The sequence below is a fragment of the Gobius niger genome (assembly GCF_951799975.1).
Source record: "Gobius niger genome assembly, chromosome: 20".
Taxonomy (NCBI): domain Eukaryota; kingdom Metazoa; phylum Chordata; class Actinopteri; order Gobiiformes; family Gobiidae; genus Gobius; species Gobius niger.
The window spans coordinates 18452790-18479382 of record NC_136871.1 but is presented as its reverse complement, the minus strand read 5'-3'; the positions used below and the strand labels follow the sequence as shown (position 1 = coordinate 18479382).

Genomic DNA, 26593 nt, shown 5'->3' with positions numbered 1-26593 from the left:
GCGCGGAGAGAGCGCATCTGTGCAGCCCTGCCTTCTCAGATGAGCTCTACTCCTGCGGGATTACCGGAGCTGCCCTCACCGCTTCATTCTGCCTTACAACGAGGAAAACATCGCCTGTGTGAATGTTGTCACATGGGCGCGCGCGAAAGGGCAGTGTCGCGCTTCCTGAAATGATCCTCATCACATTCGGTGCGTTGTTTTTTTTTTCTCTCCAAATCGCATTGCGTCTGATTTGAGGCTTTTTTTTTTCCCCAAACCGCGAGGCGATGATGATCAGCAAAGTTAAGAACGCCATGTCTACTTTGGTGGGGGGGATGATGCCGCACGGACACCACCACCACAACCATCACCCAGGCGGCGGTCAGCAGGGCGCGGGGGGGGACAGCCTGCCGCCGCGCTTCCCCTACGGCCGCCCGGACTTTCTGGAGCTCACCCCGGAGCTGTTGCAGTACTCCACGGAGCACGCGTCGCGGCCGGTGCTCACGCTGAAAAGGGGCAGCAGGCTCCCGTGGAAGACCGGATACGCAGAGTGAGTCCCAAACACACCCGCCACCCAAAACATTTATGTCAGAACGGCAGCGAAATGCGGCACCGCGCACGTACGGCTCTGCTGCCCGCGTTGGCTCCGCAGCTGCTTTAGCATCTCCTGCACTGCAGCAGCCCGAATGATGAGCAAAATGGCCTATGCGATTGCACCGCAGCCGCTGGGTCTGGGGGAAGGTGCTTACGACACAGCACTTTTAACCAAAGCAGTTCATGTGTGTCTTTCGAAGGCTCATCGGGTCTTTTGGAGAGGTTGATGTGCGCAGACCTTGCACAAGTGAAACCAGGAAATGCGTGTGAAAGTTGATGGTTCGTTTGCAGCGAAGCTTGGGCACATCGCAACATGAACGGGCCACTGAAGGCGCGATAAACATTTGGCAAACGCTTCTAACTTTGCTTGTTTCCTTCCCCCGGGGCGCTTTACATGTCGGCTCTCCAAGCACTATTTGACTGTAGCTTAAAAGCAAAGCCACCAAACAAGTAGCCTAGTGGTAATGTGCTTTAACCTATGGGCTACTACCTACCTGCAGTAAATCTACAGGTAAGTTCAATGCAGCAGTGGGTTATGAGTCTCCCCATTGGCCAGGTTGTGCTGTTGGAGCAGTGTTGAAAAGAGGTCTGGACAATCCCCTCTCTCTCACTGGAGGGCTTGCTTGAATAAAACAATGTGTGGCCGGGTGCACTGAAAGTATGTGTTGACCACCTTCTTCTGCTGCCACAATAAAAAACAAAGAGATGAGTCATGCGGACAAAGTACAGGCGTGATGATTCAAGATGACAAGGATCTCAGAGGAGTGACTGACAAAGGCCAAATGAGGAGGCTGTGATCAAGGGGGAAAGAAAGGGCTCAGTACTGTACTTTCTGTAGGCAGCACTTCTGCAATAATAAAAATGCTGAGATCTTAATTCTGTTTATGACTGAATCAGCTGATGTGCTCAGGTGACTTTAAAAGCTGTGCGATTCCAAACTCCAAACCTTTTTGAAGCACCACTACAGAGGTAGACAAATATTCAGTTTTATTTAAGTTGTCTGGGAAATGCAAGATAACATACAATTATTTTATAGGGGAAGTAGTTGGTTTTGCTCGTAAAAGTATGATTGATAGATAGATAGATAGATAGATAGATCGCAATAATCGTTTAATATTTCAATATCGGGATATATCGTACCGTATCATATCACGACCTACGTATCGAGATGCATATTGTACCGCCTGAGACTAGTCAATACACACTCCTATAATATACTATTGGCCCTGAATCACTGCTTGGAACAATCAACACAACACAGCAATAACTATAATCATGCAGCCCATTGAGACTGCTGTGTGACTTTGATGTTTTTTGTAGTAGTTGCCACATTGGCATGTAGGCGACTAAAGTAGTGTGTAGTTCATAATGAAGGCTTTTGTTTGCCCACCTGAGCACATGCTGTTTTGTCCTTTGGTAAGACACATAAAACAAAATAAAGTCCAGTCACTCAAAGTCACTTTAAAATTTCATGCATGGTTTACACACTCCGTACTTGGCAGTGGTCCTGAGGTAACATAGCATGGAAGCTTAGCTTAACTTCTGAGATCTTTCAGGATCGGGTATCGCAAAGGCAACAATCTCTCCAGTAATGTGCCAATATAGACACAGGTAAACCAAATCACCATGTGCCATGGTTTGCCAAGAGCAGTCGGCTGAAAATAAAACAAATTAATAAACTAGCTAAATAAAACGTGAATTATTAAATGAACTTTAATTTTGACAATGTAACAAGCAATAATTTATTTTATAATTATGCCAGGAAACAAACCTATGGGCAAAGGGATTGTGTGACAACACTGTGTCTGCCTGGACATGTGAGAGGAGTCTGGAGTGCACAGTAAGTGCGATAGTGCGCTAAATTACTTTAATTCAATATGGAGGCATCCATTTATCCATTAGCTCTGTAACTATTGTGTAAGGATGATGCACTCTCTCTGCAACACCTAATAGTTTAGAAAGAGCGGTGCTAGGTCGGTGATAATTGACACTAAAAAAAGCGTGAACGTGTGCAATGTGCATCACAGACCAGATGTATTTGATGCACAGTGGAATAAAACTCAACTCAGAAACAGCTGGACTACCAATTGATATTGAGTTTGTAAGTAAATTAGTAAAAAAAAAAACATTGGGGCCAACAAGGCCTGGTTTCCGATATCAGCACTTGTGCAATACTTTTTACCTTCACAACATTCATTATGATATAAAACTATGACACAGAATAATAATGTTCACATTATACTATAAATTGTTTTGTCTTTGAGCAAAGCCAGTGTTTTTAATTATGCCTGGGACTGCCTCGTAACGTTCTATAGTACTGTCTCAGGACCCACCGGGGATTGACACGTGACATTCAAATTGAGTTTATTTTTCTCTGAACCCTGCCCAACAATCACTTTAAATCGTCAAATGGCAGAAATGAGAACATTCACTGCCTCTCCCAACTTCCTCTTTTCTTCCTTGCGTAAAGTGTGGGCTGAGGAATCTGACATAGCGGTGTTGTTACAAACATGACCAATGCTGGGCTTTTCAGTCACAAGTTGTTGAAGCATATGACTGGAAACACACACTTTTCTGTCACATTAGGGGGAGGCGCGCTCTCGGTTGAGAGTCAATTATAGCACAATGAAAACATGTGACTAGTGCAACACACTTTCCAACAATTAAGTATTTTACATGCCCAAAGCATTAGCATTGTTGTAAAATATGACGTAATATTGGAAAGTTTCCCATTAAAGAATATTACCTGTTTTCCATTTAATTTAATAGGCCTCCAATGATCCATTGCAAATTATGTACAACAACAAACAGAAGAAGTATTTTTGCCAAGCTTAAGATTTGCTACAATTTGCTTTTACCGCCTCTCTGTCAAACAGGAGTTTTTAAGTCATCGTCTGTACTCTGTAGTTGCAGTATAGGACATTACGCCTTTCATCTAAAAGGCTTCGTCAGCCACACTAGGCTTTCAGGTGGACTACATGTTGACAACTGGGAGGGGTTAGCTTGTCCTAGTCCCACCCCTCTGTTTTCATAGTGTTTCAGCCTCATTAGCGTGACAGTGTCCTTAAGGCTTGGGGGCATAGAACGCTGCTGTGCAGACCAGAGAGCTGGTTAAACCACAGCAAACCAAAGATCCCATAGCTCACATAATGCTGTTCTTGAAAGATATGTATATATTAGGAGCCTGTCATTAGTTCTAATATAGAGAGCTCTGTGTTGGACTCATTGATGCCAGTCCACTGCTTTCAACTGATTAGAAACTGAAAGGACGCTTTATAATCCAGATTTGGCTTGCAGTTGCATTCTCATATTTGGAGCTTGGGCCAGCCGGACCATTTCGGAATGATGTAATGATCATAATCTGTTAAACTCTTTGAGGAGTGATAGGCATCAGTCTGTTTTATATACTTTTTTGAGTTTTCATTTTGTATATATTTTTCTTCACGTGGTTCATAATTTTCATAACCTTAAATTTGTAATAGTGAAGGAAAAATATCAGGGGAATCGTTGTGATCATTGGCTGAAACAGCTTTAAGTATTATCCGTGTTTACCCTTTAAACACTGAATTATTGGCAATCGAAACGACGTGTTACATAATGGATAAGCATAAGGACCACAGTATGCACTGTATTATGGGCCATGATGAATGAGTCTGTAGTTGGTTCTCTGGGTTGTATCTATAGACAGCGTCAATGAAAATTCCATTGTAGTGAATTATCATCTTAATCAAGGCTGCAAATGACTAATTGGATAAATTGACCACTTTATTAAAATATTAAGTGACTACTAGTATAATAATCTACAATTAATTAATTTCTTTCTTTTTCCAATTTACATATTTATAGCAGTGCAGATAACATTAACACTATAAAATCAATCTAGAGTAGATGTTTGAGAGGATTAATGGCACCTCATTTCAGCCAATCATAAAATCTCAAAACAGCAAACTGTCATGATAGCAAATCCCTTAAATATTTCATATTTTTATTTTAACAATTATGCTGTGAAACAGCATACCTTGTATTTTTTCAGCATCCTCCTGTCTTCTAATGGCAATATTGCCACGCGATTGACTGAAACCACCAGAGGTGTAAATTCAAACAAATCAGCCCCTATCGGCACATATTGTCATTTGTTTGTGAACTTAAAAAACATGAGAATTCAGCTTGCAGGCAAGGTTATAGTGCAGCCAGAGTATTAAAGAACACTTAAACATTTACCGTGCATCAATTTCCCACATGACTGCCTCCAACCCATTTTTCCTAACAGTTATTGGGAGTGATCTTCCTGGCGCAAAAGCAGCGTTGCTCAAGACGAAGTTGCTATCTTGCGTACTAACAGTGCTTTCCCACAGTAGCCTGAGGGCGTCGCTTACGGAAAATAAGGGGTCGGTGGAGACGTGGTGTGCTAGAAGAAGTACTAAGTACAAGCACTTGCTGCTTTCTCTTCGCTCTTCTATTTTTTTAACATTAAGGTCACGCGCAGCCAGTGCATCTTATTAAGCTCTGACAGGACAAACTACCAACTATTTCCCACAGGGTCTGAATTATTTTCACTTTTTTTTCCCTGTGACATTTATGTAAATGGGTCTCAATAAAATGCCTTTTTAGTACACTTCACTATCTTTAAGGTTAATTAGGGTTAGTTTGGATTACTTTAAGCTAGTGTTGTCCTGAGGAGGTCACGGCCTTTCATGTGGAGAAGTGGAGCTCCACTGATCACGTGCTGCTCCATTGCCTGCATCCATCCCCTTCTCACTCTTTCTCCCAGTCCGCTTACTGCGCCAGGTATGAAGCTGAAGATTTCACAGAGCGCCCCCAGTCAGCGCAAAAGCCTCGTCTATAGTCTGCCTTTAAAAACACAAGATCAGACCCTCACTGTTTAATCCGATTAGAGGTCTGAGCCCAAACACCATAAATCATCTCACCTCTCTGTTCTTCTGTGTCCTTTTACCCCACCAGAGTAATCAATGCAGGCAAGAGCATGCTGAACGAGGACCAGGCCTCTTGTGAGAAGCTGTTCGTGAAAAAGCCGAGTGGAAAACATCGTAACTCCACACTGCTGGAGGACAATGGGGTGAGCCAAGTTCAAGCTTCACACATTAAGGAATGGTCAGAGTCTGATGGATGAGGTGCATTAAGGAAGCAGTGTTAATGTTCTAGTGATGTCCCCCTCAGAGGAATTAAGCATTCTTCTTGGTCTTTAGATGGACGTTGGTAATTATGTTATCGAGTATCTCATCCTCAATTGTTTTTCACTGTACTTTTCATCGGTGTACTGCAGTCCTTCATTTGTCCAGAGAAAGAGGATACCTGAGCTAGATTTTGAGTTGAGGATGTTACATACAGTATCTCAAAGACTGCATTCTGAAACCATTGGTGTTAGCCATGAAAAATTGTCACACAAATATTATAGTTTATAGACTTAATACAATTGTTGTACAATTGTACAATGACAAACAAAGCACTTACTTACTAACTTACTACAGCATCTCAACAACAGCAGTATAGACTAGGGAGACCTGGTTTCAAACAACCAGCCTTCTGATTACAGGATGGCTGTTCCAATAGTTGGTTTCACTGAGTTGTTGAATTGGTGGAACTTAAAAGATCTGGCAGGTTGACCTAGATCAAATAAATGTTAAATGGAAGAAATGGGGAAGTTTGTTTTATCCTTTCAATATGTGTGTTGGAGAAAAAAAAGTCAACTTTGTAATCTGCAACAGTTGCACCTTGCACCATGCAACTGGTTGTACTTTAACTAGTAAAAAAAAAATTCCGTTTCAGTTTCAGTTCAGATTCAGGCACTAGGTCTTAGCAGTGGAAGAAGATTGTTTGTGGTACTGGATAATTAAAGTGCTATGGCATCTCAGCCAAAGTCCTACAAGTAGAAGCAGGTTCACGTAAAGAGCTTGTGTTGTCTGTTTGTTTTAATTGAATGACAACATCCCTTGTACACCCCTCCTCCATTCCAGTCAGGGCTGAGCAGATGTCTCATTCTTGTTCATCTGTTAGTTAGTTGTGGGTGCCAACTCACAAACACTAATTTGGCGAGGCTGTTTCATTACTCATGTCTCGCAACAATGAGAAAAGTTTGCTGTTGTTGCCCTTAAGATACAAGGACTTGAATCAATTATTATTTAGAGTTTTCCTTTTAGGATGGCACTGGAATCCCTATGCACTTCTGGGGCGTGTTTGATGGCCATGCTGGCTCTGGAGCTGCTATAGTGGCCTCTAAGCTGATGCACAGGCTCATCCGAGACCGACTGGGAGAAATATGCCACCTGCTGGAAAACCCAAACAGTGCACCTCCGATCTGCCTGGCCAAAAACGGCAACCCCTACCAAGTAGATGCCAAGAAAGGCCCCTCCCAGGAACCAGAGGATCCTGATGCTGTTTGTGACTCCACTCTGCGCTTTCACATGGAGAAGACTGTGAGTTTGGAAAGCCTTGTCATGGGAGTCATTGAGACTGCTTTCAAACAGATGGTGAGTGCAAACCAGAATGACCACGTAGACATTTTCAAGTGGACCTACTGTATCATGCATAACTGTTGATGTGAACTTTCTAAAAATCTGTGTGAATGGAAAAGACTGCACTGGAATTATCCCAAGAAAATACCACCACCATTTTATCTAACAGCATGTTAACAAATACATATCCATTTACGCAATGAAATCCAGAAATTGGAGTGATACACACTGTGGAAAAAATGTAAGGACTGCTGAGTTGATATTTATGTTCGCTCTTCTTTTGTTTGTTCCAGGATGACCTGATTGAAAAAGAGAAAGCGTCTTACGCCATCTCTGGTGGCTGTTGTGCCTTAGCAGCTATTCATTTAATGGGAAAACTGTATGTAGCTAATGCGGGAGATAGCAGGTAAGAAATGTACTGCAATATGTATCCCAAAGGACCTTAATAAAAGAAACAAGAAGCTTAGTATTCAAATTGTTTGTGTATGTATTTTCATCATTCTCTGCAGGGCCATAATTATCCGGAATAATGAAATAATTCCCATGACAAATGAATTCACCCCAGAGTCCGAGAGACAGCGACTACAGTATCTGGTAATTACGCACTTGACACACTTGTGTACTGTTTGCAAGCAAAACTAATAGGTTCCTCAAAACGGAATTGACTTGTGCTTGTAGCCTTGTTGGTTATTCCTTGGGAAGGAAATATATGACGCAACATTAAAAGAGGTTTAAGAATAATCGCCCTGCAGAAAATCCTGTTATGTCCCAAAATAAAATGCATTCACCGATTGCTCTCTGAGTCACTGCGTGGGTGGACATAGATAGTGATGCTGCTAAAAGAGGAAATGTGTGTTGCTGCTCCTCCATGTTACTAATAGTTTGACGTTTCACACTTGAGAAATGGGATGACACATGATGTAACCAAGACTGCTGGTACTTTGATTAACGCCTTGTTCTCTCTTAGGGCTTCCTGAGACCAGAGCTCCTGGGAAACGAGTTCACTCATATTGAGTTTCCTCGAAGGATTCAGCACAACGAACTGGGCAAAAAGATGCTCTACAGAGATCACACAATGACAGGCTGGTGAGTTTAAAGCAAGAACTGAATTATTATTCTGGTAATAATTTTGTGTTGTGATCTTCTTACAGGGCTTATAAAACAATAGTTGAAGATGATCTAAAATTTCCCTTAATATATGGAGAGGGTAAAAAGGTAAGATGACGGTTTATGATAGTGTTTTATTAACTGTTTAACTGTGTCTGATGGCACAATGCCACCTGGTAATACCCTCCTAAGTGGATTATCTCGAAACAAACCACATCTCAAATCAATAATCCACATTACAATGTACTGTGTGTGGGCTGCAGGCACGCGTAATGGCCACTATCGGAGTGACAAGAGGGTTGGGCGACCACGAACTCAAAGTGTACAACTCGAACATTTATATCAAGCCGTTCCTCTCATGTGTTCCCCAGGTGAGTGTGCAGACAAAAGAATTGGTAACATTCTCTTTTGCATGCTGAAAAACGCAGAAAGTTCTAGGGCAGTCGATTGATGACTGGGTTTGTCTGCGCGCAGGTGATGGTGTACAACTTGGATGAAAACAAGCATGGCCCCAATGATGTCCTTGTCATGGGCACAGATGGATTGTGGGACGTAACCACGGACAGAGAAGTGGCAGATGCTGTGTCAGCATACTTATCCTGCTGTGACCCTTCAGATCCCATGAGGTATGTGCTTGGCCAAATAATCCTTTACACAGGGCTTTTGTTCCCCCGTCTAAGTCCTTGTTATGAACCGAGTGTGAACATGTTGAGGAGGAATTTATGTGGGCAGTGGCTTTTGGAATTCATCAGGTGCTTTACTGCCACTTGTCCACTAGATGGCAAAGTAAGATTAGAGTGAAATTCAGTGGCAAAGAACAGCTTTAAATATTACAAATTGCCAGGCCAGAATGCCTGAAAGTATTGAACAGTTAGTCCTCAATTAGTAAATTGTTTGTTGAAAGTGTGGTTAGCAAGCATATGTCTTTGTACTTGTGAGAATATATTTTTACTTGTAAAATGGATGTAATAGCACCCAGAAGCCAATCGGGTAAGATACACATTTACTAGCTGCTCTAGCTCTAGCTCTGCGTGACAGATTTGAGTCCCGACTCTGACAATTTGCTCCCTGCTCCACCCTTTTTCAACCTGCGCTGTCCTGTCAAATAAAGCAGGCCCAAAAAAAAGTTTAAATTTGATATGTAGATGCCATTTATACAAAAAGGAATAGCCTCCAAATAAAGGTTGCGTCGACAGTAATAACAATAATATGATCATTTTCAGTATAACACTTCAACATAAAGAATAATTAATAATGAATAAATGTAAACATTGCTTAGTCCACATATCCCTCCTTGTTCCTTAGTTATTATGTTGAAGTGTTATACAGAAAATTGTCATATTATTACATATACAGAAGCCTCTACCTAACTTTTTTTTCCTTTTAAAGTACCGATCAGAGTACCGTTAAAGTGCCGGATCCTTTATGGTGCCCATCCCTTGTCTGAATACAATATGCTTCTTCAAAATGTTTTATTTTTCACCAAGTTTTAAAGTTTTGAGTGCCTTTTTCTTGTGCTGTTAAGGTACTCGTTGGCAGCTCAGGATGTTCTCATGAGGTCGCGTGGGGTGCTGAAGGAGCGCGGCTGGAGACTACCCAACGAGAGACTGGGCTCTGGAGATGACATCACGGTGTTTGTGGTCCCGCTTGCAGGAAGTGAGTTAGAGACATGACCAGGTGCTGTAGCTGAGACCGCTGTGAAAGGCCTGTAGCTCTGTGAGGCCTTCCCCACGGCCCCTCTCCATCTGCCCACGAATCCTGAACTTTCAACCCACTTCCCAACATCCCCTCTTGGAGAGAAGACTAGAACACAACTAATACAGTATCAGATCTGAGCACCTTCATTTGCCCCCATCCCAGACTGTGCACCACTCCGCCCATAGAACCCCCGCTTCATTGGTGAAAAGATTTTTAAGTGACAACCTTTTCCTCCCTTTCTGTTCTTTTTGTCAGTGAGAATTAAACTGTAATATATTTTTCCGCATCAAAATTAACAAGACAGAACGAAATGTAAAAATGCTTGCAGTTTCCACAATATCTTTAAAAAAAATAGGAAGGAAACCAAAGAGATGCTCATAATAAGTGTGAGGAAAGGCATGTGTAAAAAATAAAGTCACTCAATACAAATGACACATAGAGAAAGTTGGCGAGAGAAGTTTTGAAGCTTTGGACTGAGGAGGAGAGCTGGAGGGCATTTTCTTTGCCAATGATTAATGAATGATGACACACGAGGCACTTGAAAACTGTTGCACAAGCTGGACATGTGGAAGCGTATGTTTTTGGTACATTTTATTGTTGAATGTTATTATTTATTTTGTTCTAAAAACATGAATAGCCTCTATGTTCAAGGCATTACTGATTTCATTTCATAACAAGAGTTTAGTAGAGAAAGTGCGAGTAAAAGTTTAGGCATAGTAAGTTGTGATAAAAATGTCACACATATGCCTTATTCAAACGAGAAGGATTTCTTTTCTGGTGGCAGTGAACATGGATGCCCTTAAATTAAACGTTTGACCTTTCGTATTATTTTGTTTTGTACTATTGTTAGATTATCCATATATTTTTCAAGCAGAAGTTTTATTTTTTATGTTTCTTACCATAACTGTTTAGAAATGTTGTGTGTTATAGAGTATGAGCTATTGTTTTGGTAAAGAGAGAAAAGGTGTAGCCTAACAGTTTTAGAAATAAATCTGTTTTTCTCATTTTCATTTGAATTTTTTTGTCTATTCATTTTTTACAATAGAAAATGCACTATAAATATAAATTGCAAGACCTTTCAAACTAGAGAAGTAACAAGGACCTGTGCACTCACCAACCAAATCTTTTATTTTGACAGGCATTTGCTTTTTATATATTCTATGTGAATTAATGCCTGTCCTTGGTGGACAACCTCTTCGTCACAACTTTGATAAATTCAGAAACTTTTCAAGGAGTAAAAGAAATTTAGATCTTAGAAGTACACTATATTTTACATGAATTTTATTTTAGTAGTATAATACATAGTAGTATTATAATAGTATTTAATTTTATTGCATTACTTTCTCATTGTCACCTGACAAAAACATGAATCATAATTAAGGAATTAATGAGAAGTGAAGATACTGAGAAGAAACCCAGTTAACCTTTTAATTCAATCAGCAGCAGAGAAGACTGCAGGTACTTGACATACAGAGTCAGGCTTGTCACTGTGTTTTGAGGCAAACGCCTTATTTGCATTTATATCTGCACTGATCATGTTGCTGACCACACAGCTGTGGCCAAAAGCTAATGGTTTTTCACGACCACAGTGCTGAGTCTGCACCGCACCACCCAGCCTCCTGTTGCACGAGCCTTGGTACAACCGATGATGTCATCTTTGACTGCGAGGAGGTGGAGGAATTACACAGGCGAAGCCAGCGCCTGCAGCAGTGGTGTCAAGTCAGCAACAGGAACGCGCAAAGTCAGAGGAAACACAATGGGCCCTTAGAAATAAAACACAACTGCATCTTAGTGGGCCTATACATCTGATCTTACTATGGTGTGGATTATCTGAGACTTTATTTGACCAGACCAACGCCATCCTTTCACATCTGTTTTCCTGTAGTGGATTAGGCATCGCATTTTGTTATTCAAAATAAAAGAACATATTGTTTTGTCCTAAAGGGAGAATGCCCATTGTATTATGTCATGCACTTAGTTCAGGAGTTGTAATGGCAAAATAATTATCTGTGTGGGCATTTGAGTTGAAGCACAGCCCAGTTAAAGACATTATGCATTGCTGGTTCAAAAGCGAGCCAATGTATGCAATTAGTTCATTTGCAACCTGCACTGTTTATAGTGTGCGTGTGTGCCCTTTTGTTGTTTAAAGTTTAAGGTAAGCCTTGCTCAGATATGTTCAAGGAGCCCCAAGCTGGCAGTCCCCCTACGGCAGGGGTGTCCAAACGTTTTTCATGGGGGGCCACATATTGGAGCGTGCACGGGGTAAAGGGCCATGGGTCGGTGTTTAGTTCCGCGAAACCTTCCACTAGCAGAGGTTTAAATTGTGCCTCATGCCTTTATTTATGCTTAAAACCTTAATGCCAGCTCTGTATTACAATAAAATACTAGTTGTTAGGTTAGAATTGTGTAGAATTATTACATAATAAATAAAAAGGACCATCTCTGATAATGTCAACTGATTCAGCAAGAAGCCTGAGGGCCACCAAAGATTGGTCTGAGGGCCACATTTGGCCCGGGAGCCGCACTTTGGACACCCCTGCCCTACGGCTTCTGTGTCTTTTTCTTTCTTTCTTTCTTGATTACACACAATTGGGCTAAATGAACAACTGACAGATGTAGAGGGGAGATTTTGGGGGGGAAAATACGGATAATAAGAACTGATCGTTCATAACAATCTGTCTGTTTTAGTTTGAAAGGCTCGCGCGGAAGTAGCGCTTCTTTCTTCTCGCTTTGCACCGCGCTGCTGTCGGTAGGAGTGTCCTGCGCGCTTGCCCCGCTCCTCAGCAGCAGAGTGTCTGTAAAATTAGCGAATACTGCAGTAAGAAGTGGCTGTATGTGCCTGCCACGAAGAAAACAAGACAACAAATCGGAATAACACCCCCCTTTAAAGACGATTCATCCGGCTTGTGACAGGTAACTATGGCCATACGGGTTACTCTGACTATTCTGCACAAGTTGTCAGCCCACTTATTTACAGTACTTCGTCGGGAGAACTAGGTGGTGGCTCGTCCTCATTCAGGATTTGGGCTTTTTCCAGCTTAGGTAATAGTTTAATCCGTGTCGGGGCGTCCCTTATCATTCCGTACGTCCGATGTGGCTTGAGTTTGAAGGGCTGTGCAACTGTTGATCGCACCAGTTTTGAAGGAGAGACGGGTCCTGGACACTGTGTCCAAGTGCGGCGACCCCCGCGCGCGTACCCCCGGGTGACAAACCGTGGAATGAGGTATTTCTGGTATTTACCACGCATGTCCTTCTGCTAGAATACGTGTCCACCTGAGTTTTTGCAGTTTGCTCAGTATAGGCTGCACTTTCTATGATATTTAATGCAACATAACCCCGCCTTCCTGTGCATGCTCAAGCAGCTTGATGTTTGTCAAATACCCTTCTGTTCACTGGGCCCAATTGTTGTTGATGGCAACTTGTAAATGTTTTTTCTTTTCACTTTAATGCAAGATAGTATGGTCTGAAAATCAACAGAAGAATGATTTGATATGACAAACATAAACCTTTGCTTCCTGAATGCCAATGTCCATAAACCTTAAATTGTACAATACTCACCAAAATACCTGCTTATAGGATAAGTGGCAATAAGTGTATTTTATTTTCTATATATCTGTGGGGAGGCACAGGATAAACAGAAAAGTAAACATGATACTGCATGGACCTACGCTGTGCATGGCATTTTGTTGTTTAGATTTAGACAGAATCCAAGGTGGGTGTTGTTGCTGTGACTGCAGTGAAGCCTTGTCTTCCTGTAAAGATGGAGAGACTATAGGAAAGTGGAACAGCACGGACAGGGTGGTGGTTCTTCTCAGGGAGCCCTCTCTGTCCGGCAGCTCATGACTTGACTCATTGAACAAACGTGAATCATGGACGCCTCGTGTTTTAGAGCCAAGTAGTGCATCCTCCTCAGTCTCAGAGATGCAATCATGAAATATTTGTCCACCCATGACTGCAAATCTACTCGCCCTGTCAATTGCCCCGTTCTTACAGTTGAGACGAATAATTGTCTGGATTGATAGTAGGCCTAGGTATTAAAGATGAGTTAACTTTCCTTTTATAGTGCTGTCATACCTGTGCTGGCGGTTAACTTTAATAGTGTCCAATAGTTAGGCCTGTCACGATAACAAATTTGAAGTTTGATATATTGAGGCAGGAAAGTATCGCGATAAACGATATTATTGACTCTAACGATACTAGATACCGTCAACTCTCAGGCATAAAAATTGCAGTAAACCTTTGGTCTAAAAGTGCATAATCATGTCCGAAAATACCACACAAGCTGCAATAAACATGAAATATAATGTTGCTTTAGTTAGAAATCAAAGTTTTACAAAGAAATGCTCATAAATGTACAGACCATAAATATCAAGCCCAAAAATGTAGTATCGTTTATCTGTTATTTACTGAACGCTAAGTCGATATAGTGATTATCGAGATAACCCTGGCAATAGTATCAGTGGCGTTCTTCAGATGGCAACACGGACAGTGCAAGACGACGTCTTCTGTCTTCAGACTTTCATGTGTTGGGAAAACTTGGAAAAACGGCCATGGAAAAAAGCAGCCCCAGGGAGAATACATGACCAGTTCATAACGCAATCAGTCGAGGACTGTTAGACACAGTAGCTTGCTGTATTCATTCTCTTTTCTTTTACAATACATATTTCATTTGACAGTGAGTTGCCTTTCCTTTCACATCAGACAAACTATGACTGTAAATCACTTTCGAGTACCAAGGTTCCCACAAAACATGTTGAAGGATCCAGCAAAGCAGAGTTCTGCAGGGCTAGAAAGGGTCAGGACAGGGACACATAAGCACCAGCACCATTTGAAAACAACCTTGAAAAAATGGCACTAAAGATACAGTAATTACTGAGAATCTAACTTTAATTGCAAATGTCACAGTAAGCTAGTGTGGGGAAACTACTAAGCAGGTGGGTCTAATCTGCTTTGGTTGAAAGACCCTGTTGGCTAGCTTGCATATGATAAAGTCAGTTGTAGTTTCTATTGAATGGAAGTTTTCCATGATAATAGAGATGAATTCAAATGTCGTTGTTGACTCGATTGGGATGGTTGTGCAGGATATTTGAATATCTCTGCAAACGATGTCTAATGAGGTCACATAATTTTCAATCAAATAAGTCAAATAAGTGACACTTTTTTAAAAATTGAATTACCTAATGTTATTCTTATTACATAATGTATGTCATTTATTAAGATAATTGTAAAAGAGTCAATTTTAATCAATCAGTCAGTCAAATCCCACTATACAGGATTTATTTATTAATGAAAGTGTCTGATATATAGTAGGACAAGTCTTGCAGCTGCATAGGTTTTGTAAGTGTACAGCCATAAATGTCTATCTGTCACATTACATGCGTGCTTGATTTGACGCGGCCTGTTGCATTCCAGCGAGGTCCCTTCTGACTAGTGGCTCGATGATGCTGTCGGGGTTAGTCAGATTAGAGTTAGCATGTCCAGGTTAAGGCTGAGTGGACAGCTTGTGTCAGCTTGCGTCCACTGCACCAGGATGTCTGCTCTCTTTGCCTTCTTAGCGCTTGACACTTGATGAACTTTGGCCCATTTCTCACACAGTCTGGAGTGGAACAAATTCTTGGATTTCAAGCTTGCATCTCGGAAGGAAAACAGTCAGTAGTACAGTAAAAAAAAGTAGAGGTAGATTAAGAAATATTCTTGAGCAAAAGTTAAATTGTTTACTTTGCATGTTATTTTACTATTGCTGCCACTTCATCTGCCACCATGAGTGCGACTTCACAAACCAAACTGAGATCAACTCTGGTATATAAAGCAGAAAATAAATAAATAAATGGCAATGATCTTTAAGAAATATGAAGGCGGCCGATGTCACACATTGTCGTATCTCTTGTTCGCTACTATTTTTGTGTAGCCTTTGCGATTTGCCCCGTGTGTCTGTCTTGTTTAGTTGTTATAAATATTTATCTGGCTAACTAAGTGACTGTCAAAATGTTACCTTTAATTTCCAGACAGCCCAACCACAGAACAGCCACGTTCCCTGACAACTCCTGCAACAACAAAAAAACAGACCTTCCAGTTTATCAGCGCACCTTACTCTTCCGAATGTTTGAACTTCAAGAGTTCAGGAGGGTCGGAGCGAGGGACAGGACACGCACATTTGACTCATTTCCTGACTACAATGAAAAACATCACCCGGAGAACAGCGCAAGGCCCTCTTAAACTCGTAGGCCGATTTAAGGGCAGCCCCACCTCACGGCTGGGGTCACACACCCTTGGCCTGTGCTAGCTCCGCTCAGCTTGTTGCGTAACGGTTGGCCCCTAAGCCTCGGGGGACCTCGCGGGAGAACGGAGAGGTGGTGTTATTCATTAACCCGGCATTACTGACATAGTTGTTCAAAGTTGTAGCTGTTTCCCTTCACCTTTTTGGGGTTTTAGTGACCGCTTGCGTTGTAACAGGACCCCATTTCAGTTAAAACATGTGTCAAATATACTTAAGGAAATTATAGTGTACGTGCTGAAATGAAGTGGATGTGCAGGAGTTGGAAGCACCTAATTACGGATCCCGTTGTAAAAGAAAGTTGATCAGATTTTCTCACAGTGCAGATTCAACCAGTGTGTATACAACTTAAAATACAATACAGCCTTAGCCACAATCGTCCTGGTGCTCATTTATATAATAGTTTGTGGATGTGCTTGTCCCCTGCATTTGACCCGCCCTTCAACATCGCTGAAGCAACTTGTCATATCAAAAGCAACGGACGACTGCAGTACAGCGCCTGGGGGCCGCCTCCAGACCCTGAGCCAGGTTCATGGTCCTAAATACCTAACGAGACAATGTATTTATTTTGTAGTATATGACATGCCTCTTGAAATGCCTTGTTAAACTCCCCAGTCCATTGTGAATCCTATAGTTCCTCTGCTGTGTTGTCAGGATAATGGCGCTACATAAACTACACATGTGCTGCTGACTTGGTGCTGAAAGACTGGCTCTGAACGGTTTGCACACTTTGTAAGTTGAAGGTAAAAGGTCAGTGGGAAGAAGCGTTTTAGGCATTCTTCAAAGTAACGTCCGCTTGTGAAGGGCTGATCTTTCAACAAGATTGAGTAGCTAATTGTCACTGTGATGTTCTTCATTGTTGCATGGAAGCCAGATGATGAGGGACATCTTTATTAGTGGCAGCCATCTCTGACACCCTCTTCTGTGTCGAGGTCATTAGTTTTTATAGTGCTTTTACCCGAACAATCAGTTATTGTTAGCAGAAACTAATAATTTCTTCAACGTGAAAGGAGAATAAGAAATTATTAGACGTCACAATGTGTTACTGACACTGTCTGATTTTAATCATGAAATGTACTTACAATCCAGTATCTAGAAGTGACAAGCATTAGGGTGAAGGTAATTCAGGGCATAACCTATTCCATACAGTACATTGTCGATTCAGTTTCACTCATTTTTAGTTTAGATTTCGGAGCCCCTACCGCTGTTGCTAAGGCTTGTCAAAACAGAGTAGCTGCCAGACGTCCCGCCCACCCAATGGGAAGTGGACTGTTTAGTTTTCCAGATCATGCAGAAGGCTTCTCGCTCCTTGTGGCTTGAGTTGTAGCCTTAGCTTATAAAACGGAATGATATTCTGTCTTATTGCATTGTTGACGTCTTGACACTTTTTTGGCAAGCACACCTTTCGAGGGAAATTGGAACCAGAAAGTGTCACTAATGATTTTTTTTTTTTCATAAGAGAAGAAATTCAACTGAGGGTTCCTAAACTCTCACACACGTGAAGCCAAGCAACACTCACAAGAATGCGTCCCCACTCCATCATATTATGTAATAAGAGTTTGCAGTGACATTTATGAACTTTTCTACGTTCTATTATTGTGTATTTAAAAGGTACAGTTAATAGACCAGATTCAAAGGTGGACGTCATTCATGTTATGCACATGTCTCACAATGGCAGAATTGCACATGGTTCGATCTCACACCGATATTGGTTTGATCTCCAGACCAGTTGACTGCATGTGTCCTCCTCCCTGCACCCAACTATTCAAACATTCATTATGTGAAGTTGTTTTTCCACGTCCATGTGCGTGACCGTCACTTGTGTCCTTTAATATTAGACTCAGCCCTGCATCTAATTAGTCAGTGTGTGCTCAAGCTTTACTTCATTCTGGAGTAATAGACACACCTATTCAAAGCCATGAACCACAAGGACCTTGACTATTGACCATTCCACTGCAGTGCTGTTAATACATCCTTCTTTTTGACTATGATGAATACTTAAGACGTAGATTTCAATGATTTAAGCTTCCCCCTCTAGATCTAACCTCCTGCAGTCTTGCCTTTGGCCTCAGTTTACCTTGTGGACTCAGTGATGTGTCTGAAATTTGCTGAATATCAGAGATTAAAGCCAGTGACCGTCCGTGAGGCAGATGAGGCTTGCAGCATTCACAGATGAGCTCGTCTGATAAGTGGCTGCCCCGGTGAGGAGGAGCGCTGTCAGGAGCGTCTGGCAGAAAGTGGATGAGGTGAGGAGCCAAATGAGTACATGCACAGCTGCTGGGAGCGCTGAGGCTCATCCATCAGACCCACACCGGAGACCAGTGCAGTCCTGAACACTCGCCCCTTTCTCTTGTGTTCCATGTACAAGCAAAACCAGATACGGTTTATTGCTCTAGTTTGTCGCTGTGAGGCATCAATTTCCACATCAAACACAGACGTGGCTTTATAGCATGTGCTCGTCATATTGCTGTCCCATGTAATTACACCATCAGGTTTTTATGGAATCGTGATTAAATCTCATTTGTCCTACGGTGCTTTTTAATTGAGGTCTGCGGCCAATCATGCAGCTTTGTAAATCATTGTTCGAAGTCGAGTTTAAGGAATACAATGAACAGTATTTTTTCCTTAAATGGCCCTGGAGAAATGTCTTTCTATATTAGTGCAAAACACATTCATAAATTGAAAAAAGGCCAATGAAAAATCGTGACTGAGGGGATAAAGGTGGTGCTGTTTTCGTTTGTTACCCATATCACCCAGCCCCACACTATATCATTTAGGTTCCTCTGATATTTATTGTATTTAATTTGTCAACCATACTCCAAACTGGAACACAAAGCACCTGTTTTTTTCTGCTCTAGGACACCTTCCCCAGCTGCTACTTCCCAGAATACCTTACACAAGCCATAGCAGAAGTAATGTCCTGATAGCACATTCCTTCAAGTTCAAACTTGCTCCCTTCACTTCGCCCAACGCTGTCATTTCTCATCATCGCTGTTGCTGCTGTTGCGTTGAAGGGCGGTACACCAAATTCTGTTTTTAAAGTGATTGGTCACAATTTTCAAATAATGAACAAATGTTTGGAAAGTACATAATCCAATCCATTTGCAACCTACCAAACAACATCCTGTCTTGATGGACTTTTCTTTTGTAGAAACGTATTAATCGCGCTTCACAGCTAGAGGGTCCCAGGTTAGATTCCCACCTGGACGGGGCCTTTCTGTTTGGAGTTTGCATGTTCTCCCTGTGTCTGCGTAGGTTTCCTCCGGGTACTCTGGTTTCCCCTACCACTAAAACGTGTACAATAGGTTCCCTCTGGGGCCAGGACTCCCCTGAAAAAACGATTCTAAAACTCTGTGGGACTTTCCTGATTAAATAAAGGTAAAATAAAAATAAAAATAAATAAAATAATCATAAAGTTTAGACCTCTACAAACTCTGAAATGCTCCTCATATTGATCAATCTTGATTTTTTTAATTCACTTTGATATTTAAATCAAAAGCAAATAAATATATCTACTAATGGTGCCTGAATAAGAAAATATAAGGCATTTCCAAAAATTGCACTGTGGTATTAATTAATTTTTTTAAATTTAGTTCTGACGTGTGACTTAAACATTGCTCCAGTACGTATTTGAAAAACAAAAGGTTTTGATTTTCTTCAAATTGGTTTGAATGCACTTTGTGAAATGATGGACAGTTTCAATCTATTCTATCTATTCTATTTTCCTCTTGACACAGTTGTCTCCACTCATCTGCTGCTGTTGGTTCAGGAACATCTCTTTTTCTCCACAGACATGGCTGCCATTCGGAAGAAGCTGGTGATTGTGGGCGATGGAGCGTGCGGAAAAACCTGTCTGCTCATTGTGTTCAGTAAAGACCAGTTTCCTGAAGTCTATGTTCCCACTGTGTTCGAGAACTACATTGCTGACATTGAGGTGGATGGAAAGCAGGTCTGTATTGTTATGTATAGAGACATTTTATTATTCTGCGATAAAACAGCAGCACACAATGACTTGGAATCTAAATAAGTCTATTTTAAACAGCTCCTAAAATTGTCTGCTTAATTTAGTAATTGATTAGTAGTACTGTATCCTTGAAACGTCCCAAGTACTCAGAGAAGAATCTTTGTGACCAAGCGCATGTTTTTGTCTGGCAGACAACACAATAACCTGAGTAAAATTTATAATAATAATGATAATATAATAATAATAGTTTAAATTAAAGTTTGGAAGTGTGAAACACAAGTCAGTCACACTACGTCCAACGGGGTTTGTCCTGTGGTGCTGACCGCTGCTGCAGGATCACCACTTGGCAAAACAGGAAATGACTCGACTTTCCCGCTTCCTGTTCAGACAGGGAACAGGAGTGTCGCTGGCCCCTCCCTCACGACCCTCTCTTCTTGAACTGATAAACACGGCCCATTTCCTGGTCCTCACTATGGTGCTTTGAAGACACAGGGCTGTGCAACTTTCTGGTGCTATGAAAATGGCAGGAAATATTGAGCCGTTTATATCCACATGTATTCAATTTTAAAGGAACACTTTCTAAAAGACGTTATTTATGGGGTTGGGTCTGTTGTTCATGGTCAAGATCTAAAAGTTTCCCAAATATGAAGGATTGCGACATAGATTTTCTCTGATGAAGGATATTCTCCTCAGAACACATTTGTTAAAATTGTGTTCCTCATTGAGGCTGTCCCTTGTGGCTAAACTCCTCTTTGTTGCTCGTTCAGTGAATAGGACAGAGCCTAAAATAGCTGTTTCTTCTCTTCCCATTTCCTCCCCAAAGACTGCAGCTTATGCTCAGACCAGTGGGAGCTTTTGCACTGTGGCTGCTCACCAGTTTGCAGCCACCTCCCATCTCCTGCCTCTGCAAACGTCTATTTTGGGATTTTTGACTGATTGCTGTAGTCTGTGGGCTTAGCAGCAATCTACTGTGCTGTCATCTCATGAAGTGTTTTGTAAGTCAGCAAAACATATGGGTACCACATAGACAGTACACCAGCTGTTATTGGCCGCACAGGAAGGGAAGGTATCTGGCTTGATGCAGGCTAATCTGCCGCTTTGTCTAATTGAATTAATGGGTGGTGTGATTATGGGATAAGGCTAGTCCTGCAGTTCATTTCCACTACACTGACAACATAACAGGCATTAGGAGCCTGGTTAGGTCAAAACGGCATTGAGATGGGAAGCATTGATTCATAATTGTTCAATAAACTGTTATCTTGGACTAGGCAGTAAGAGCAAAAGAAACACTGCTGATTTAACCGGTCACTAAAAACAAAGACAGGTGTTGAAATGTTACACATAAAAATGATAGAAAAAGATTACCGTAGTGCTCTTGTTATTTGGCCACACCACCACCACAAAGAAGCAAATAGTTTGACTAAGAAACCAGGAATGCAGTAGCTCTGCTCAGTTAAAGTCATAACAACACCCATGGAAATATGCAATTAGCTTTAATAGTTTTGCTCTACCAATGGTACGAATAAAGAGGTAATATACAAAATGGTACAAGTACTTGGGCTTTTTTGTCCATATGGTGCTAATCGTCATAGCATTTTTCTCTTTAATACCATAATCAATATTTCTGACCCTCAACAGAGAGTTACTGAATATACTTACTTATCAGGCCCATTAGCCAAAAATGCTTTACATACTGCTATAACAGTAATATTTATCAAAATCAAATGATAAAATGATAAATGCTATCGGTTAGCCTGGCTAACACCAGACTAAAATCACAAGTGATATTTAGTCTGGGGACCACCAATTCATTTTCTCGTAGGAGAGGTGTGGTTTACGATCGTCCATAGTCGTTTATTGGGCGATACGAAAAAAAAAAAAAAAAAGTCTCATGCGTCTGCACGTAGCCATAGCCAATCGTATCATCGTATGAGATGACGTATGACGTACCCGCGGTAAACTTTTGAGCTAAATTATTTAGAACAAGGTCTAAAGCTTGATCAAAAAATACCATCGTGTCTGCTGCTGTCATGTTGGATCCGTAAATAAACTTTTTTTTAAATTATCCGTAAATAAACTACAAGCTTCCATATATCGAATAGCGCGTCATCGTCTTGCTGTCCCTCCTCGCTCTGTGATTGGTTCCCAAATCCACCGGAGATTTGGCCATGGTCCCCAGGCTGTTGTGCAGTTCGAAATAATTCGAGCGCACACAGCAGCCTGGTGTTAGCCAGGTTAGCTATCGGTAGTAAATATTAGTAAATATTACTTTTTTAGCAGTAGGTGCGGCATTTTTGGCTAATGAGTCTGAGAAAATAGTAGGTTCAGTAACTCTCCGTTGAGTTTCAGAAATATTGATGGTTGTTTTTAAGAGTTTTTTATGGTTTTTTTTCTTGCATATTTGCTGCTTGTACCCGGAAGCAGTGACGTCACGTAACCCTTAATAAACGTATTCCCATTGACTTAACAAAAAGCAGATTGTCACGGAGATCCAATCACGATTTCGTTTTTATCGTCATATCGGCCAGCCCTACTTTTAAAACTGCTATTGCTTTCTGTATAGCACTGTAGTCTAATATATACGCTTTCTTTTCAGGTAGAATTGGCGCTGTGGGACACAGCAGGCCAAGAGGACTATGACAGGCTCAGACCCCTGTCCTACCCCGACACTGACGTCATCCTAATGTGCTTCTCCATTGACAGCCCAGACAGCTTAGGTAAACATTTAGGATAAGTATTTCAAGTTGAAGACAGATAAAGTCAGTGGATAGTTTGTAACATGCAGGAGTTTGCTTAAAGTGGCTAAAAACATCCCAGCCTGGAGCACAGTGCAGGGTAATCCATCAGTTGGAGGGCTCTGTGACTGCACTGTTCCACATCTCCTTGAGTTTTTTTTTAACTCTTTTTGTCTCTCCCGGGACAGAAAATATTCCAGAAAAGTGGACGCCGGAGGTGAAACACTTCTGCCCCAACGTTCCCATTATTCTGGTGGGGAACAAGAAGGACCTGAGGAATGATGAGCACACGCGGAGGGAGCTGGCCAAGATGAAGCAGGTACAGGAGCCTCACAGGGTCATTTTACGTATTTGGACATTGGGTAACACTTTATTTTACACTACCCTTGATACATTGTACCTAACTAAATTGAGTACAATGTAACGGGCTTAGATGGGTTAGATACACAATGGAATTATATGTATTTGTAGTTTGTAGGTACAAAGTACTAATACAAGTTAATCCATTGTGTACATACTACATAGACCAGTTATTACAGATTGTTACAGAGCGCATTACATTGTACTAAATTTAGCTACGTACAATATATCAAGGTAGTGTAAAATAAAGTGATACCGGACATTGAGTTATGAGAGCTATCCACTCCGGTTGTTGCAATATTACATGCTGCTATTTTCAGTATGTACATTCTTTATTTATATATGCATAAAAGTAATTTCCAGAACACATAAATTAGAGTGTACGAGTACACAATTAGTCAGGCTTCATAAAGATGGAGTTTGGGGATAATACGGACTTATTCAAACTGGCAGAAATGAAATGTATTTTTTGACAACAAACCATGGAGTTTTCATGGAAATGGGGAGCCAAAAGGTGCCCGTGGCCTGAAAAGGCGGCCACTGTCACTGGCCACAACAGCTCTACTGTTTCAGTGAGAAGGACCTTTTCTGTCTCAGCTCTGTAGCTCGTCCCAATAATAGGAACATGTTGACAAAGCTCTCCTGCTCTTTCAGACACCACTGTCAGCTTTTTTTCTCTTAGTTCAAATCAGGAACAAAGAGTTGCACAAAGTCATCAGTTCAACGCACACAAATTCACACAACCATGTAAAGAATGTTGGAGTGGGGGACTTCACCCTGTCCTCAGATTAACAGTTAGTATATTTGTGAGGGTTTAATGCTATCACTATTACAATTTCAATTGTTCCAAATTTCAACTTCCAAATGCACCAATTATCGAAGTAATAAAAGTCCTCTGCAAACAACTAAATATCCTCTCCATACAGGGTTAAGAGGTTATTATGCAAACCTATTCGATGTCTGCAAACATGTTCTGAAATGCATGTTCTTTTAAACTTCTCTCAAATGTTACTTCTGGCTGTGTTTTAAATGTTAAAATGTGTGAGCTGTGATCGAACTGAATCTTGAAACATAAAGCGCAATAACAATACTTGTCAAAAAGCAACACACATCTGGACATATTTCTAAAACCATTGAACACCATCGTCCTTCATTTCCATAGGAACCGGTGAAGCCAGAAGAAGGCAGAGAGATGGCCACCCGGATTGGTGCGGTGAACTGCTTGGAGTGCTCGGCTAAAACCAAGGAAGGAGTGCGGGAAGTGTTTGAGATGGCTACACGAGCGGCGCTTCAAGTCCGCAAGCGCAAGAGGAGAAAGGGCTGCGTGGTACTGTGAACAGCCTCCGCCATTCCCTCATCTAACCAATAAAAAAAAAGGACAGCCCTTTTTACCAAATACATCTTGCTCTATATCTTACCGTTCAAGACTCATGCAGGAAAAAAACAACAACAACACTATTACAGGAAAGAACATCGCCTCCAAATGTCTTTAGTTTATGTTGATTTTTTTTTTTTTATCTGTCTTTGCTAATACATTTTCTCTTTGTATTTGTATGTACTAGGGCAATGATAGATGCACATATTTGTATTACATTGTTCTTCACAAGCTTTGGCAAGAGGTCACGCTAGCTCACACAAACAGTTTTGGCCCTTTGAATGTTGTTTTCGTGTACTGTGGTTAGCGATTGTTAGAGAAACAGGTGCCTTTTCCTAAGTTTGAACATCCCTGTGTTCCCATAACTATCAGTGAGCTTACATTTCTGTCTACATATTACTGTAGCTCCATTGATAACCATGTCGTCTGCTTCAAACCTGAGCAAAGCCATGTTAGGTTTGTGACACCGTTCACAATAGTCTTGAGTTCACCTCCGTTCCTCCGGCACAAGGGTTCCCTTGACATTTGCTGTGTTTGGTCTGCCTCTGATATAACATCTTTTGAGCGTGATCTGATCTTGTAACAAGTTCCAACTCTGTCTCGTAAATTCTTGTCTATGCAGTGGACCCAGAAGGAAGGATAAGAGCTGTCCAATTGAGAGACAAAAGCCAGTATGACTCAACTATGCATGGCGGTTGTTACAGAGAGCTGAGGCCTGGCGAAATATGCAGTGTTTATTTATTGCGAGTGTCCGAGTACGGCTCTTTTGCCACAATGAGCCGAGTGTCACGCCTGCAGTAGGAATCTGTTTTGCACGGGGATGTTGCTCATGAAAATAAAGTCACCATGTGGACACTTCTCGTCAGGCAGCATTCTTGAAATATTTGGAAGTTGAGCGGTATTAGTTTGTTCTTTCCAGTGCCTTCTCTGTCCTGTTGTGCCTTGGTGGACATATAGGCCAGGTATTCTTGACTGAGGAACCAGGAGATGACAAGGATTTAGTAAAGAGTCAATTTGCTACAACTGTTATTCAAATTCTCCAAACATATCTAGCAAAATCTCATTTTTTCTTGTGTACAATTTCATATGAGGGTAAAGTTTTGGTTGGAAATGCGTGTGTTGGACGACCTTACCTTGATGCTCCCCTCCCTTTTCTTCATTCCAATTTTATAAACACAATTTGCCAAATAACCTTTCACAATCGGGACATGCTAGTATAAGCACTCTTCACGTAGTCGATCATAGTCGTTCATAAATTAGTGTAGGTCACACTGGCAGCACGTTACATTGCAGCTCTTTTAACTCAAAATAAATATATTGCATGTACCGTTTAATCCATCATTAAAGCAGTACTAAGTAACTCATGCCCCTAGAGGCCATAAGCGCCACTGCAGGTGTCGAGGCATGTTGCGTTTTTTTACTCATAATTGTTTGTGAAAATAAATACTACACTGACAGAAAAGACAAAGGGAGAGAGGGATATTGTCCATCCAATTACACAATGGAGATCCTTTTTCTTCACTGTAACTTAACTGTAAATACTGTTAAGTGGCGCTAGCCCACAGTTAGCTTTGCCCGTTAGCCTGTTAGCTGCTTCGTCGTGATTCTATTAGTGTGTATTGTTGACTCTGACCCAGTGCAGGGAAGTTGCAAGCATGGTTTTCTGGCCAGAGACACCAGGGGGAGATGAAAGATCCCCCCCCAATCATCCCATTACACTTGTAATACCCCCAGAGGGACTACGAAAAGGATTTATTAAGGTAAACAAGTTACTTAGTACTGCTTTAAGGCAGCAAATGTAGTCGCTCTCATGAACATATGGAGGTAATGCTAGTGTGGTATAAAATGATTCTCAGAAATTAGAGATCAGGAGAGACGGTTGACTGGGCCATTGTGAACAAACATTCTTGCAGAAAAACACACTATCAAAACAAAATGAGCTCGTAGCGTTCACTCCTGTGGTGCGCGGACAATATACATAATGTGCCGCTGAAACACTTGATCTGATGCTGAGGGACGCATCACAGCAGATTT

The 26593-nt window shown here is 41.4% G+C and overlaps 2 protein-coding genes across 2 annotated transcripts; both read left to right on the top strand.

The window, feature by feature from the left end:
* ppm1j (protein phosphatase, Mg2+/Mn2+ dependent, 1J) lies at positions 1-10817 on the top strand. The gene is made up of 10 exons (XM_079578177.1): positions 1-529; positions 5536-5650; positions 6732-7061; positions 7340-7452; positions 7556-7640; positions 8014-8132; positions 8198-8261; positions 8417-8524; positions 8628-8779; positions 9679-10817. Exons 1-10 carry the CDS (start codon positions 267-269, stop codon positions 9824-9826), a joined length of 1497 nt encoding a protein of 498 aa, XP_079434303.1. The 5' UTR covers positions 1-266; the 3' UTR covers positions 9827-10817.
* Positions 10818-12604: 1787 nt separating this feature from the next.
* LOC306979414 (rho-related GTP-binding protein RhoC-like) lies at positions 12605-26049 on the top strand. The gene is made up of 5 exons (XM_079578344.1): positions 12605-12764; positions 19917-20074; positions 22686-22806; positions 23013-23143; positions 24347-26049. The coding sequence occupies exons 2-5, from the start codon at positions 19919-19921 to the stop codon at positions 24518-24520; spliced, it is 582 nt and encodes a 193-aa protein (XP_079434470.1). The 5' UTR covers positions 12605-12764; positions 19917-19918; the 3' UTR covers positions 24521-26049.
* The last annotated feature ends 544 nt before the right edge of the window (positions 26050-26593 follow it).

Bases quoted from the DNA above. Each gene is read 5' to 3' on its own strand.
- ppm1j (XM_079578177.1), top strand. From the start codon at position 267: ATGATGATCAGCAAAGTTAAGAACGCCATGTCTACTTTGGTGGGGGGG. The intron at 5,651-6,731 runs GTGAGCCAAGTT...TTTTCCTTTTAG, and splicing joins CACTGCTGGAGGACAATGGG to GATGGCACTGGAATCCCTAT. The intron at 8,262-8,416 runs GTAAGATGACGG...TGTGGGCTGCAG, and splicing joins TATATGGAGAGGGTAAAAAG to GCACGCGTAATGGCCACTAT.
- LOC306979414 (XM_079578344.1), top strand. From the start codon at position 19,919: ATGGCTGCCATTCGGAAGAAGCTGGTGATTGTGGGCGATGGAGCGTGC. The intron at 22,807-23,012 runs GTAAACATTTAG...CTCCCGGGACAG, and splicing joins TGACAGCCCAGACAGCTTAG to AAAATATTCCAGAAAAGTGG. The intron at 23,144-24,346 runs GTACAGGAGCCT...TCATTTCCATAG, and splicing joins AGCTGGCCAAGATGAAGCAG to GAACCGGTGAAGCCAGAAGA.